General features: G+C 45.9%; 1 protein-coding gene across 3 annotated transcripts in view; it reads left to right on the forward strand.

Moving 5' to 3' along the window:
* Positions 1–1,295: 1,295 nt before the first annotated feature.
* The window catches only part of LAMA1 (laminin subunit alpha 1), a 168,541-nt gene continuing 153,653 nt past the window's right edge, over positions 1,296–16,183 (forward strand). For all 3 annotated transcript variants that reach the window (XM_047827002.1, XM_047827005.1, XM_047827004.1), the window contains exon 1: positions 1,296–1,466. In XM_047827002.1, the coding sequence (XP_047682958.1) occupies positions 1,394–1,466 (73 nt within the window). In that variant the 5' untranslated portion in view covers positions 1,296–1,393. The remainder of the gene's footprint in view (positions 1,467–16,183) is intronic.

Consider the following 16,183-nt stretch of genomic DNA (forward strand, 5'->3'; position numbering starts at 1 on the left):
TCTAATAGTTAAAAACAACTGTATTTTAAATTTGGTGCTGTGAAGAACGCTTTCTCACTCAACCATACTGCATCCTTTTTTTTCCTCAGATTTTTAAAAGTAATCTCCACACCCAACATGGGGACAGAACTCACAACCCCAAGATTAAGAGTCTCCTGCCCTACCTAATCTGGGCCAGTCAGCTGTCCCATAACAAATCCTTTTTAAAGGGCCCAATTCTACCTTTTTGTTCTTTACCTCTATGATTTTTAAAAGATAATCGCTAATATAATAATTTATTAAGTGTTTAAGGAAGTGTCTTTAGAAAAACTGGAATTGCTAGGGGTGTCAAATTAATTGACACAATGAGATAAAATCTCCCTATCAGGCAAAAAAAAAGGGGGGGGGAAGGATGGGGGAAGGTACTAAGGGGTTTTTATGATCTCATGGGTTTACACTGTGAGAAAATGAGATCTGCAAAATGTTGTGAATACTTTTAATAGAAAAAAATCAGAGGAAATTAAAAAAAAATTAACAAGGACCAGATGTAGTTAAAAAGAAAAAAAAAAGAACAAAGCAGTTGAACTCTCGTGTTAAGACTAACTTCCAAAAAAAAAAAAAAAAAGGGACATCTTCCCCCCCCCCCCCCCCCCCCCCCCCCCCGCTGTAAGTAAGGGTAAACTAATAATTAAGTCCAAGTGATTCCTCTTGCCTTCCTTACACGAAGTGGGAAACAAGTTACAACTCATTTTCAGAAAAATCTTCGCAAAATCCTCAGCTAAGGCCCCGAGTCCCGGCCTGGAAAGGAGTCTGGCGGCCCGGGGCCCGGCGACCTTGCGAGGGAGAGGGGCGCTGGTCAGTTACACTCCGGGGGGCTTTCCGAAGGCTGAGGCACGCAGCCGGCCGGGGGCGCCGGGGGGCGCGGGCTGCGAGGTAAGGCCGGTCTCGGCAGCGGCGCCTCCTCCCGGCTCCCGGGCCCGGCCTGGGCGCGGAGCCGCCGTGGGGCCGGAAGGGTCGGCAGGGCAAATACTTTCTCGGAATCCACTCGCCCGGACCCACTTCAGCAGATTTTTTTCCTCCTTCCCAGACACTTTCTCCGCCCACCTCTCCCTCTCGGAGGGGGGGGTCACACCCCCGAGTCGGGACGCTCGGGGCACCGCGCAGGGCGGGCGGCCAGCTGGAGCGGCCGGTCCCCGCGGGTCGCCGGGGCCGAAGGAGGGGCCCCGTGGGGGAGGGGTGTGCGCGGGCCGGGGCGGGAAGGGGCGGGCGCGGCGGAGGTCGGGGGGGTGTGTCCGAGGGGCCGGCGGGCGGGAGGCCAGAGCCCGGCGGGGAAGGGCGGACTCGCGCTCTGCGGAGAGACCCCGCGCGTGGCCGCGCCTTTCTTCCCGGAGCCCACCCGAACGGCGGCTGCGAGATGCGCGGCGGTGGCGCGGGGGTCGCGCTCCTGGCCTCGCTGCTCTGGGTCGCCGCGCGGTGCCAGCAGAGAGGTGAGACCTGGTCTCCTGTCCCCCGGCGGGCGGGGGCGGCTGCGGGACAAAGCGCGCCGCTTTGCCGCTTGTTGGGTCGGTGCGCTCATCCTCGTTCACCTCCGGCCCGGGGGGATAGCACGCGTGAGTCTCCCGCGCGGCCCGTGGGGATCGTCTCCCTGGCCGAGCCAGAGAGGGCTGGGGACGCCGCCCGGGACGGACGCAGCCCGCTCGTCCGACCCTTGGGCTTGAAACTCCTCGGGCTCCGGGGAGGTCCCGCTCTGTTTTCTGCGATCCAGAGCGCCGCTGAAGCTAGCGGTGCGGGGATGGCGGGAGTGGGGCGGGGGGTACGGGACGGGGTGGGGGGGGGGGGGCTCGTTACGACCCTGCAGCGGTCCTCAGTTCGCAGCCCCGAGCTGCTGGCCGGGCGCGGGCAATGAATGGGAAAAGCATCCTCCGAGTCTCCCTCATTGTCCTGCAGTGGAAAGCCCGCTGGTCCGCGGAGGGGAAAAGGCGGGCTCCTTGGAGCCACTCGCGGCCCAGGTGGGCTAGTGGGGACAAGCCATAGTGAGAAGCGCGCCCCCCCGCCAGCTGTCCTGGACCGGGAGTACTCGCCCGCGCGGCCCTGCAGACGGCGTCCGAGCCACAGTTTGCGCCTTCCGAAAGGGCGCTTTATGTGCCACCCCCCGCCCAGAAGTGGCCAAACCAGCTCATTCCCCGCGCGAATTTAGGCCTCGGGGTGAGCCGGCGGCGACCGGAGGACTTTGCATGCTCGCTCGCTGCAGGGTTCCGTGCTTCCCTGGGCAAGGTTTGCGGAGAACGGAAACCCCAAGCTGATTTTCAAGGCTTCTATCAATGCCGGGAGAGAAACAGAATCCCTCTTTCCCTTTCTGCGGATCACTCCATTCCCCGCCCCCCCCCCCCCCCCCCCCCGACCCTAGGGTTAAGTCTTCCCAGCGTCGCTTCTACTTGGCTAAGCGGTCACAGTATTTGTTGAATGCATCGTAATGGTGCAACATATGACCATGGGCACAGTCCCACAAATACACATTTCATTAAAAAAAAAAAAAAGTACGAGTCAAAAGTAGGTAGGCGGAATGCGAAATACCCTCGTGGGAAAACTGTGTGTTTGGGCATTGTGCTGAGTTGTGAACTCCACAGAAACGTGTCCATCTCATTCATTCAGGCATTCGTGATGAACGCACTGGACCGGAGCTGGCAACACAGCTTTGAATGCCAGGCGCCTGCTCTGCTGGGAGTTGGGCTGGGACATAGAGGGAATTTACATAGTTTTGTGCGCTAGAAAGGAGCCGCAAGAAAGGGCGCCGCAAGCCCAACTCATTTCTCTGGGGTTGTTGAAAGCGAACAAGTCCCAGTTTCCCACACGGTGCACAGAGTGCAGCTTGGCTCAGTTTTATTGTTCTCAGAAATTGAAAGTTCTAGATGGAGGAGATGCCCCGAATGTTTTTCTTGCCCCTAGGAGCCGAGCACTTGGCTCCAGAGGTTATGAATGGTGTTTGGAGAAAGTGGGACCTCATGGGGCTTTCCTGCTTAAGATGCTGTGGGAAGCCACCCACAGCGGGAGCCTTTGAATCTTTCATCACACCGCCTTCCACATTTGCTGGTCTCCACCCCATCAACCAACACTGTGCTTCTTAACAGGCATTTTAAAGGGAGTTTTCATTTAAAAAATAATAATTTGTGCCCTACATATATAGCAGAAATGATGCGTGTAATGGTATAATTTGGTCATAATAAAATAATCCTGACCTGTATCGCTGATGAGCTAGCTATCTGGTGCCTGCGTTTTTGAAAATGATCATTATCTAACAGCCCTTAGATTATTAGCAGTTCTCTATAATTTCTGCAGTCTCTCTCTGGATCACCTTACAACTCACAGTATAGGACCCAGTGGCTCATTTACCTTGAAATGTAACCTGTTTAAAGTGAGTTATTCCTAAGTCTAAAATAAAAGGTGGTGTGTTTCTTAAAATAAGGTTAAGTCCACAGCTAGCAATTACATAGAATTAAAATTGCTTCGTGGGTTGGCTCATCAGCTTTTCTGTTTTAAGTCCTTCTTTTTTAAAAGTAAAAATAGGTATTTCCAGGCATAGGGGTAAAATGTGTGAATAAAAGAACATTTACTTGATCATCAAAATGGCATAGCATTCAAATTTAGCATGTATGTACTCACAGTAACATACGTGTGACTTAGGGAATTTCACAGGCACATTTTTCTTTTCTCTGGAGCTGTATTGCCCAGGTAAGGGCCAATAAAAAATATTGGTCTTAGCAGCTGGGAACAAGGATGTGTGTAATAAACATCACTGCCCATCTTCTATATATCCTGGACTTCAGCCCACTCCTTTTCCCTTCCTCTTTTCCAGACATTGAATATAAAGCCTACCACTGTAGCTAATATGACGTGATGAAGAATTCAAATGCCACAAAGAGGTGAAATGAACACATGTACTATTTTGTGAAGTCTTGTGCCACTCTTAGAATTGTATTGTTGGGGCGCCTGGGTGGCGCAGTCGGTTAAGCGTCCGACTTCAGCCAGGTCCCGATCTCGCGGTCCGTGAGTTCGAGCCCCGCGTGGGGCTCTGGGCTGATGGCTCAGAGCCTGGAGCCTGTTTCCGATTCTGTGTCTCCCTCTCTCTCTGCCCCTCCCCCGTTCATGCTCTGTCTCTCTCTGTCCCCAAAATAAATAAACGTTGAAAAAAAAATTAAAAAAAAAAAAGAATTGTATTGCTATATAAGCACGTATCATAAAATGTTGATATACCCACTTATTTCAAGGTGATCATCCTCGAAACACTACCATTTTATAATAATTCATTCATAAAGTCCCATGGATATTCATTATCATCTACAGCAAATTTGGGGAGTGACAAGATAGATCTTTAAGCTTTAGATGTTTTATTCTCTGGCCTTACTAGCTGGACGGAATTGGACAAGTTACTTAATGTCCTGTGCTTTGGTTTCACCATCTGCAAAATGGGAATAAATTATAGTGCCTCCCTGGAGAGGCTGTTAATGATGACATGAAACAATGCAAGAAAAGCACTTGGAACAGTGTTTGGTGCAGGGTTAGCCCTTAAAGTAGGTAATCTACAAGCATCGTTGTTACTATATTACATAGAATTTATGAGGGAGGCCCTCTTCTTAGCTCTATTCTCTGGGATGCATAATCATTTCACAATTTGGAGTCTGGATTTGGAATCAAATAGTCTTGGGCTTTAAGTACCAGACCTGTCCCTCTGATGAGCCATGACCTTGGTTAACATCTTAACATCTCTGAATGTCAGTCTTCCTGTGGATAGGATTCATGTGATTCATGTGGATAGGATTCATGTGATTCAATAACACATGGAAATATTGGTGTGGCGTTGGGCACCTCCTCGTGTCACAGGCATACAACCCGTGACAATGGCTCTTACTGTTATGCCTGTCGTGTGTGCCTACCTCCCTCTTTCGTTGCCCACATTCATTGGTCATTAAGACTTGTTGATTTTACCCCCTGAAAATCTGTCTCCACGTTATGTTTTGTTTGGTTTTGTTTTGTTGTCCCCACTACTGACTAGGCTCAGGAATTGTTTATTTTTCCCATGAAATATTGTGATAGTTCTCTCACCAAACCTGCCTCCTCCCCTCTTCTCCGCACTGCCTTCGCTGTGATTTTTCTGGAAACGCCACCTTATGGGCTTGGCCTGGTACCCGCACCCCTCGCTGTTTCTCATGTATACACAAAATAACAGGGACATCACACTGGGGGTACACCAAGGAGGATGGGACTCCGGCTGGCCTGTTGTCCCAGAGCTAAGGGCCGTTATTTCAGGCACACTTGTACCTCCTCATAGTCAACCAGTATTTCCTGACACACAGGCTGTTAAGTGTCAGGCAAGTCTGCTGTTTAGGTTCCAACATCCTGGAAAACCTTCCTGGTCCCCTGGACTCGGAAGTATTTCTTAGATGCTCTTCCCTGAATTCCCAGGGGTCTCTCTGCTCAGTGCACTTGTCATACTTACCTACTTATCATGGTGGTGTAAACAATTGTCTCGCCAACCTGTCTCGCCCGCTGACTTGAGCTTCTTGAGGCCGGGGACGGTTTTATTCATAATCTGTATGTTCGTTGCTTTGCAACACGCCTCGCAGTGAACAGCCCCCAACTTTGCTGAGCCAAATTGAAATCAATATCTTTACTTACGAATCAATCAACTTAAAATAAGTTTTTGTATAGATAATCCATGCCCATGGAACAAAATCCAAAGAGTACTAAAGGGTATATAGAAAGGGATTGAGCCTTGACTTTTGCCACCTTCTTTTGAGGCAAGCACTACTTTGGTTTCTTGTGTATTCTTCCATAGATGTTTCTTCGCATAACTCCTCAAAGCAAGCTACTTTATGATACCTACTTCTTCTGTGATGGTATAAGGGAGGACCCAGTTATTTCCTGACAGAACACGAACAGTGTTCCTCCCTCCACTGCCGCTCCCCATTCCTACTTCAGTGTGCCTGTTGCAGGGAATTAATACATCACTTAATGAATGTACATACTTGTGAACTTCAGTTGACGCTTGTCACCTTCAACTTGTCCCTTCCAACATGGTCTGACAGAAAGGTAGTAGAGCCGTGTTCCCTAGATCTTTTGGAATTTGAAAAGCCGGCCACCAATCGATTCCATGACCTTGTACTCATTCTGAAAGTATCGCTTACCATTGCATTGACAAGCTATTCCTTAAGCAGTAAATTCTTTTTAAGAGTATACTGTAGGAGATTTATGATGTAAAGAAGTCAAGTTTGAGGATAATTCTATTAGAAGTTTAGGATGGTGTGTTATTTCACCAACTAAGTATGATTTGTTACTGGAACACCTATGGCAGACACAGAAAATTTTAATTGTTTTGAGTTTATTTATCTTTGAGAAGAGAGAGCACATGCACGTAAGCAGGGAAGGGACCGAGAGAGAGGGAGGGAGAGACAGAATCCCAAGCAGGCTGTGTGCTGTCAGCTCGGAGCCTGACTTGGGACTCCCACGAACCGTGAGATCATGACCTGAGCCAAAATCAAGAGTCAGAAGCTCCACTGTCTGAGCCGCCCAGGAGCTCCCTAAAATTTAATTAAATTTATGCTGAGGGTGACAGTGCCCAGAGTAACCATTTATTTTTATTTTTTTTTTAACGTTTATTTATTTTTGAGACAGAGAGAGACAGAGCATGAACGGGGGAGGGGCAGAGAGAGAGGGAGACAGAATCAGAAACAGGCTCCCGGCTCTGAGCCATCAGCCCAGAGCCCGATGCGGGGCTCGAACTCACGGACCACGAGATCGTGAACTGGCTGAAGTCGGACGCTTAACCGACTGCGCCACCCAGGCGCCCCTGGAGTAACCATTTAATAGCACAGAATCTTTCCACTTGAGTCTTTGTTTTTTTTTTTGTTTTTGTTTTTTTTTTTTTTCAAGGCTGGGTCAGGAGAGCTTTCTTTGGGTTAACTTGTTCCCAGTGATTTTGTGTCTTGCTTGGGGGCAGGAGACAGACAATGGAGGCAGTGAGAATCCAAATCAACCCGGTGGATGACATTCTTGCCTGGGTAAGCATTTACCTCAGAGTGTTCATCCAGAAACTGCGGTGTGGAAATTCATAAAATCCTGGCTTCGGCACGTGTGCGCGCCTTATTTATTTATTTATTTTTTTTCATTTTTCTCTTTTCCGAATCTACTGTTTGAAGTTTGAATCTCTTCATTCCTGAAGTATCTTTGAAGTCTGATCTTTTGGCCTAGCAGGCAGTGGGACTCAAATTCTTGTGCCAGAGAACCTCCTGCATTGCTGGTGGGAATGTCAAATTTAGATCAATGAGTATTTATAGCAAATGCCATCGTTCCCCATTCCCTGAAGTATTTCCTGCATTTTGTTGCACCGTTCCCTAATTTCCTGTCAGAACCTCAGGAAATTCTCCGCAACAATAAAGAAGATGCTGGAGTTTAGCAGATCATTTTTGGTTAAAAGAGAACATTTGGGGGGAGGGGGGACCTCCTCACGTCACAATGCTGATTATTACATAGCACACACTTTTAAATGTCTTCCAACGTTTTTCGTAGTGACAGAATTTGACGAACAGCGATTATCTTGTTACCTCAGGCCCAGCACTTACAATCACTTCCCTCAGGATTTCCCCTAGTTTCTGACCTTCTTTCTGTTCCCTTGGCTGCGTCTACCTTTTCTTTTTCTTTTTTTGTATCCCCTTATCCAGATTGTCTCCCTGAATTTTTGTTCCTTCCTTTAAACGATTCCCTGATTTTTTTTTTTTTAAAAATTTGTTTCTCCTTGTTTGACTGCAAATAGTCACCAGCTGTCTAAACTATGACCAACCACTTGTAATATATTTTTAAGGTTTTTAAAAAAAAATGTACTTATTTTGAGAGAGAGAGAGATTGAGAATGAGAGGAGGGAAGGAGCAGAGATAGAGGGAGAGAGAAGCCCAAGGAGGCTCTGTGCTGCCAAGTGCCCAGAGTGTGGGCTTTGATCTCGTGTGAGATCATGACCTGAGCCAAAATCAAGAGTCGGACACTTAGCTGACTGAACCACCCAGGTGCCCCCCAGCTGCTTTTTAAAATGTTTATTTATTTTTGAGAGAGAGAATACGAGAGCACAAGTGGGGGAGGTGCAGAGAGAGAGGGGGGCAGAGGATCTGAAGCGGGCTCTGTGCTGATGGTAGAGAGCCCGATGTGGGGCTCGAACTCACAAACGGTGAGATCATGACCTGAGCTGAAGTTGGATGCTCAACCAAGTAAGCCACCCAAGGGCTCCCCCAGCCACTTCTAATAAGTCTGATGCCCACATGCTTTCTCCTAATGTGCTCTAACACTGCCGTTAGGCCAGTGCTGCTGAAGCCTTGCTGTCATCGTGTGCCCCCTTGGCCCATCCAGTTCTAGCTCCTGCCACGGCCATGGCCCTCCATAGCCCGTCTGGCTCAGTCAGGACTACCTAGCCTTATCCACAACTTTGTCTATCCCAAACGCCTCCTTCCTCCGTTACTGCAAGTAGTGTATGGACTTCCAATTGTCTGATTGGTCTGCATTACCCCCTTACCCTAATTGCACCCCCGTTTCTTACCTAAAACCCAACCTGACCACCCAGCACAGCCTGCAGCTTACTGCTGCCTTGTTACGATGCCCTGTATCAACTGTCCTGTGTCTGGATTTGCGTGTTTGTGGTTTTTTTGTGTGTGTGTGTGTGTGTGTGTGTGATGAGTTAGGGATCCCACCCAGCCAGAGTTGCCTTCTGATCCTCTTTTGGATGGCTTGCCTAGAATTTTGTCAGCCAAGGTCAAAAAGAAGGGGTATTTTTCCTGCAAAGATCAAAACCTTAGCTCCCTGCACTTCATGCAATACACAAATAACTTGAGGGTATGAGGTTCTTGTGCTCAGACCTGAACCATTGGCAGTGGGGGGTGGCACTGCCCACAAATGCTCCAGAGATGGTGGGGTTGCCTTAACAACCATAAAACCCTTACCCAGCCCCTAGATTGGCTAATAACTAATAAATAAGTTATTTCTTGGGCGCCTGGGTTGCTCAGTCTGTTAAGCGTCCGACTTCAGCTCAGGTTATGATCTCGTGGTCCGTGAGTTCGAGCCCCGCATCGGGCTCTGTGCTGACAGCTCAGAGCCCGGAGCCTGCTTCGGATTCTGTGTCTCCTTATCTCTCAGCCCCTCCCCCACTCACGCTCTATCTCTCTGTGTTTCTCAAAAATGAATAAATGTTAAAAAAAATTTAAAAGAAAAGTTATTTCCACAACTCTTTCTGCCACTTGGCTTACCTTCTGTCCCCGTTACTATGCACTATGGTCGGCGAGCACTCTTTCCCCACCCTCAGAATTCCCCTGTCTAGCTTTCCAGCCCCTTTATTCTGAACCTCTAATTTTGGCATTTCTTTTTTCTTTTTCAAATGAGGTATAATTGACATATTACATATATTAGTTTCAAGTGTACAACATAATGATTCGATGTTTGTATATATCACGAAGTGATCACCATGATAAGTATAGTTAACATCCATTCCCATACGTAGTTACACATTTTTCTTCTTGTGACGTGAACTTTTTTTTTTTTTAAATTTTTTTTTTCAACCTTTATTTATTTTTGGGACAGAGAGAGACAGAGCATGAACGGGGGAGGGGCAGAGAGAGAGGGAGACACAGAATCCGAAACAGGCTCCAGGCTCCGAGCCATCAGCCCAGAGCCCGACGCGGGGCTTGAACTCGCAGACCGCGAGATCGTGACCTGGCTGAAGTCGGACGCTTAACCGACTGCGCCACCCAGGCGCCCCTGACGTGAACTTTTTTAAGATTTACTCCTTTTGCAACTTTCAAATACGCAACAGGGTGTTATTAACTATGGTCACCATGCTTCACGTTACTTCCCCAGGAATTGTTTATTTATAGCTGGAAGTTTGTACCTTTTGACCTCCTCCATCCAAACACCATCTCTGTTTTTGCACAAAATCTAGTTTTCCCAGCTCCTGACAACTGTACTTCTGGATTCATGGGTATTCTTTTGTTCATTTTAGAAGTGTGGGGTGGAGGGGAGTTCAAGATATTCACAAACATGCAAAATGCCTTTAGAAGCTTCCGTAGCTTTTCTTAAAGGGAGTTAGCGTTTTAAATAGCTAATACCTTCTTAGGGTAGGGAATAATATTTTCTTGTGAGATAGCTATTTCTATTCCATATTTCTAATTTTTGTCCTTGTGTTTGCTAATTCACTTATCCATTCATGCAAGGAACATACACTGGGACCCCGTTGTACAAAGGACCCCGATGTCTCTTGAGGACCCTGTTCTCAGCTGCCTTCCTTGCTGCAATCCCAGGCATTTCTTGATGATGTTGGTAGACTTGCTTTTGAAGTCCACAGAATTGAAAAGTGCATATGACAAAAAAAAAAAAAAATTCTCCAGGAGAAATAATGGGCAGAGAAGAAATGGAGGGATTAAGGTCTCATTTGTAGATGTTACCATTATATTTTGTTTCCTTTAGTCATGTCGGTTCACCATGACCTGAGCAGGCTGAGTCTTGGGGCAGGGAAAGGCGGGAGATCGTGAGACAGAGAATGTTCAGCGTTAGCTGGAGCTGCAGGAGCAGCTCTTCTACACCAAACACCCTGTTAGGTGATGTCTGTTTCCTTAGGCTTCCTTTTGTGGGAAACTCGGAGCTCACCTGTTGGGCTGGCTCTTCTCTGTGCTCCAGGTGAAGAGGCACAATTAGTACAGTTCTCTCCCCGGGCTGCACATTAGAATTTAACAACATCAACGCCCAGGTCCTGCCCCCACGGATTATAATTTATGGGGTCTGGGGTGGTGGCTGGTCATTTGCACTTTAAAAATGCTCCAGAGGTGATTCCTCTGTGTAGCCAGGGTTGAAAGGCACTATGTGAATGTCGTAAACTCAGCGTGCCAGTGAAATGCAATCATACAGCAATGCAGGTTTGGTAACTTATCCATGGAGGCAGATCAGGGACACTGACCCCACTGAGCCTGCCATAGCTGGGAGGCTAATGCTTTGTGTGCGCGGGTACTGAGTGCTTATACCCAAGCACCATCCTTGTTCGCTTTATGTGTGTTTCATGTGATTCCCATTGCACCGGGAAGTGGAGATGATACTAAACACCACAAAGTTGTGAGGGATCCCCACACTCACAGCCTGTGTCATTAAAGTTGTTCAGAGAAACAGATTCTTCTTTGTGTCCCAGGAGCCCCTCAACAAGTGTGTGTCACCAGTAAGTGCTCAGCTGATGTATAGTAATTGCCGCAATTCTGGTTTAAATGAGCAGTTTCAGTCTCCGTTTGCTGACTTAGTCACATATAAAGGCCCTTCTTTCTTTAAAATCCTTCCTGATAGGGGGGCACCTGGGTGGCTCAGTTGGTTAAACGTTCCACTTCGGCTCAGGTCCTGATCTCATGGTTTGTGAGTTCGAGCCCCGTGTCGGGCTCTGTGCTGACAGCTCAGAGGCTGGAGCCTGCTGTAGATTCAGTGTCTCCCTCTCTTTCTCTGCCCCCTCGGCTCACATTCTGCCTCTTTCTCTCTTTAAATAAATAAATGTTAAAAAAATTTTTTTAAATCCTTCCTGATCAAATATGACATTTAGATTCCCTTCCATCTGGAGACAAGATCTGGTCTTGTAGGGCTCACCAGTTGATGGATGGATTATTTTTCAGTCTTTACAGGATCCATCAAAAATTTAGTAAATCCATCCCATATATGGGCACTATCTGGTGCCATATCCCTCTCTCCCAACTCCTTTAGAAGGACAAGCCACAGGTGCCTTTTTCTCTGTGTTTATCTGGGTCACCCCCTTCTCCCCAGATCCAATCTGCACCTTCTCAGGTCCGGTGACAACAAAGTCCAGCTGTCCTTACTCACCTGCTTCCCTATCCTTCTCTGATCTTGTCTTTAATTGATGATCCATTTTGCATTTGCTTCCTGCTTCCCTTCAGAAATTTGGGTTTTTTTTCCCAATGTTTGGCTTAATATTTCCCTTCTAGCTCCACCCAAACTCACTCCCTCCACCTAGACACCACATACACTGCCTACCAAACACACACCTCTGTCTTGACCTTGCAGACCAGCTCCCAGCTAAAGATACCTAGAGAGGTATTGTACTAACTAACCCCAGACCGACAGAACCAGAGTCTGGACCTGGGCCCATCTTCTGGGGAGAGGGGTGGGCAAATTCTGCTGGAGGGACCAGCCCAGCTGCAGGTGCTGAGATGAAATCTGATGTAGCCAATAAGAGCCCAGAAAGCTAAGTCCCCATGTGTTTAGGGACTGTGAAGTTGGCCATGTTCATCCCATTCTTGTTGAATGGCTTCTCACTCTCTGTGAGCAGGACTTCCAGGGCTGTGTGCTCAGACCCCTCCTTAGCTTCTTCTCCCACTGCTAACCCTATTTTGGCCATTCTGAGATATCTCAGGTTCCCACAATGGGACATGGTGGCTTGCATCTGTGAGCCTTGAGCACACTGTTCTATCTAGTACGTGGAAAGGCATTTCTTTCACCCGTGGCTCCCTGACTTACCCGGCTCCACCCATTCAAGCTTTGTGCCTGCTTGTTGCCATAGCAGTTTGTTCATACACCTGCCGGGCTCATCGTTTTGTAACTGTTTGTTAACTTGTCCGTCTCTCCTTGAGGGTAGAGATTTTGTTCTTATTTCCAATAACCAGCACAGTGCCTGGCATTTAGTGTTGATTCTGTAAATACTAGTTGGGTGAATGAATGGAAGTCCCAGTGCAGACAAGCAACAGGAGTGCAAAGGAGTCTGGTGGGCGTTACTTAGGGATCCGGGCACACAGGCAGTTGGGATTAGGGAAGTCACCAAGCAGAGTGATCATCAGTGGCAGGGAAAGGACAGGGTGCCATCTCAGGAAGGCTGGATGGCAGGATTCAAGGATGGGGAGCACGGAAGAATTCAGGTAATGAAATGGAGCGGGGGGAGGGTGAACAAACATTTTTGGGGACCAAGAGCTGAGCTCGCATTCTAAACCAGAACACGTGATCAGGGACAACCTGAAATAAGAAATCCAGATACTTTTCGTGTTCACAGATGGCATCCAAATATGGAGACAGAAGAGCCACAGAATCCAGTAATTAGAAGGTGCTGAATAACTTGAAGAGGTTATTAATCTGGGCTTTTTTTCCTATCTACTAATTTAGTACAAAGCAAAAATGGATTACATTCTTATAATTAAAATCATGACTGATGGTGAATATTGAATACAGATTTAAAACCCTGATTTTATTTAACAAAGTCTTACTTATAGATTTGGAGTTACTACCTCCTAAGCATCTCAAGGCAGCCATTTATTAACACACACAGGCAAAAAGTATTCAGATTTCTAGAATGTTCCATACACCGGTGACCCGGGGTTTTTGCGCCCCCAGTGCTTGTAGTCAAATGAACATGAGAAATACCCGACGGATCCTGCTGCGTGTGCTCCTCAGCTCAGATCTGGGAGAGATTTTTGTTTCTGAACGCCTCAAACGCCAATATAACTCATCTTACGGCTTTAGAATAATATCACCATAAGCAGAAAGAGAACTGATTCACCACTACATTTCTGCTGCACTGGGTTTTCTTTTGAAGAGGGTGAGTTGCAGCACTTTGGTTTCTGTTACCAATTTTCCCTACGCTGATTTTGTTACACAAGATGCTTAGGTTCTTTTTCGGTGAATGATGGTACCCACTGAGAAGTCTGAGATACATGAGAATTCACTGCTCCCTGCAATCTAACCCACTAGATGATGTCAGATGCACAGCTTACACATTATACATTATTAACATATCATAATTAGGAGTCAGGTAAGAAAAAATGCCATACCCAATGAATCTGATAGAATTACAGTTTTCTGTCCTTTGGGGTGTTAAGACTTCTTCCTTGAATCAGCATCAAGCAATATGCAACCTTCCAAAGCCTCTGTCTGGATCCAGGACATTTTAGGGATCAGTCCTCAGGTGGCATCACCATCTTCAGAATGAAGGCTACAGACTGCATGATTTTATACCCTGTACATGCAAAGGTGAGGAGACACTCCAACATATTTTAATGGTTTTATTGGGGTATAGTTACATACCATAAAATTCTACCAATCGGATGTGTACTGTGCAGTGTTTTTTTAAGTAAATTTAGAGTGTCGTACTGTCATTGCCACAATCTCTTGTGGAGTATTTCCAAGACTTCAAAAGGCTCCTTTCCACTCAGTCCCCACCTTCACCCTCACCTTGGCCCCAAGCAATCATCTGCTTTCTGTACTTTTTGATTTGCCTTTTCTGGAAATTTCATATGCATAGAGTCATACGGTGTATATTCTTTTATGTCTATCTTCTTTTGTTTAAATGGTATTTTCTAGGTTGATCTAGATTGTGGGGTGGATCTGGAGTTTGTTATGCTTTATTGCTGAATACTGTTCCATTTTGCAGATAGCCACATTAATTTAATTTCGTTAATTTATTTTTTGAGAGAGAGAGAATGTGCATGAGTGGGGGAAGGGGCAGAGAGAGAGGAAGAAAGAGAATTTTAAGCAGGCTCCATGCTTAGCGAGGAGCCCAGCGCAGGGCTCTATCCCACGACCCTGGGATCACGACCTGAGCCAAAATCAAGAGTCGGACGCTCAACTGACTGAGCCACCTAGGCTCACCCATCAGGAGCCATCAGGCTCAATTGACTGAGCCACCCATAGCCACATTTTTTTTTAAAATCCAGTCCCCAGTTGGTGGAAATTTTGATTATTTCTAATTTGGGGCTATTAGGAATAACGCTATAAACATGAGCATTCAAGTCCTCCTGTAGTCATGTTTCATTTCTCCTGAGTGAAATTGCTAAGAGCGGAATATAGGTCATATGGGAAGTTTATGTTAACTTTTTAAAGAGACTGAGATTATTTTCCAAAGCGGCTGCACCATTTCTACATTTCTACCGGTGGTGTATGAGAATTCCAGCTCCCCTACATCTTTACCAACACTGCACATCGTCTGTCTTTCTGATTGGAGACATTTTCGTGGCTGTGAACTGGTATCCTGTGCTTTCACTTGCATTTCCCTCATAATTAATGACATTGAGAATTTTTCATGTGCTTCCTAGCTATTCAGATACCTTCTGTGGTGAAATACCTGTTCCAGCGTTTTGCCCAGTTTTTATTGGGTTTTTCTGTTTTTGGAGTATTGAGTTATAAAAGAAAGTTCTTCATGTTTTCCCGATACAAGTCTTTTATCAGAAATGTGATTTGAAAGTATTTTTTCTCAGCTTATTACTTGTCTTTGGTTTTTATTGTCTTTATTTTTTTAAAGATTTTATTTTTAAGTCGTCTCTACACCCAACATGGGACTCAAATTTACAACACTGAGATCAAGAGTCACATGCTCTACTGAGTCAACCAGGTGCCCCTAGCTATTTAAAAAAAATTTTTTTTTAATTTTCAAGTTAGTTAACATACAGTGTAGTCTTGACTTTGAGAGCAGAACCCGGTGATTCATCACTTACATATATATAACACTCAGTGTTCATTCCAACGAGTGCCCTCCTTAATGCCCATCACCCATTTAACCCAGCCCCTAGATTTTCTTAATAGTGTGTTTTGAATCGCCAAAGTTTTTAATATTTTATTTTAGGCCCATTTTATCTTTTTTTTTCCTCTCATGGATTGTTCTTTTGGTGTCATTTTTAAGAATTCTTTGCCCAATCCAAGGTCACAAAGATTTTCTCCTCTATTTTCTTCTAGAAGTTTTAACATTTAGCTCTTACATTTAGGTCTATGATCCATTTTGAGTTAACTTTTATGTACAGTGAGGAGCCAGTATCTAAATTTGTTTTTTGCATATGGATATACAACAGTCCCAAAAATTTGTTGAAAAGACAAAGTTGCCTTGGCATTTTGCCAAAAATCAATTTGCCGTACGTATGAGTGTATATTTCCAGACTGTATTTCGTTCCATTGATTCATATGTATTTTCCCATGCTGACACCATGCTGTCTAGATTACTTTAATTTTATAGTAAATTTTGAAATCTGTAGTGTAAGACATTCAATTTTGTTTACTTTTTCTAAATTGCTTTGAGAGTTTCAGGTCCTTTGCATTTCCACTAGTAACAGCTTGTCAATTTCTTTTTATTTTTTTAAATTTTTAAAAATGCTTATTTATTTTTGAGAGAGAGGGACAGAGTGTGAGTGGGGGAGGAGCAGAGAGAGAGAGGGAG

The sequence above is a fragment of the Prionailurus viverrinus genome, chromosome D3 (assembly GCF_022837055.1).
Source record: "Prionailurus viverrinus isolate Anna chromosome D3, UM_Priviv_1.0, whole genome shotgun sequence".
NCBI classification, from domain to species: domain Eukaryota; kingdom Metazoa; phylum Chordata; class Mammalia; order Carnivora; family Felidae; genus Prionailurus; species Prionailurus viverrinus.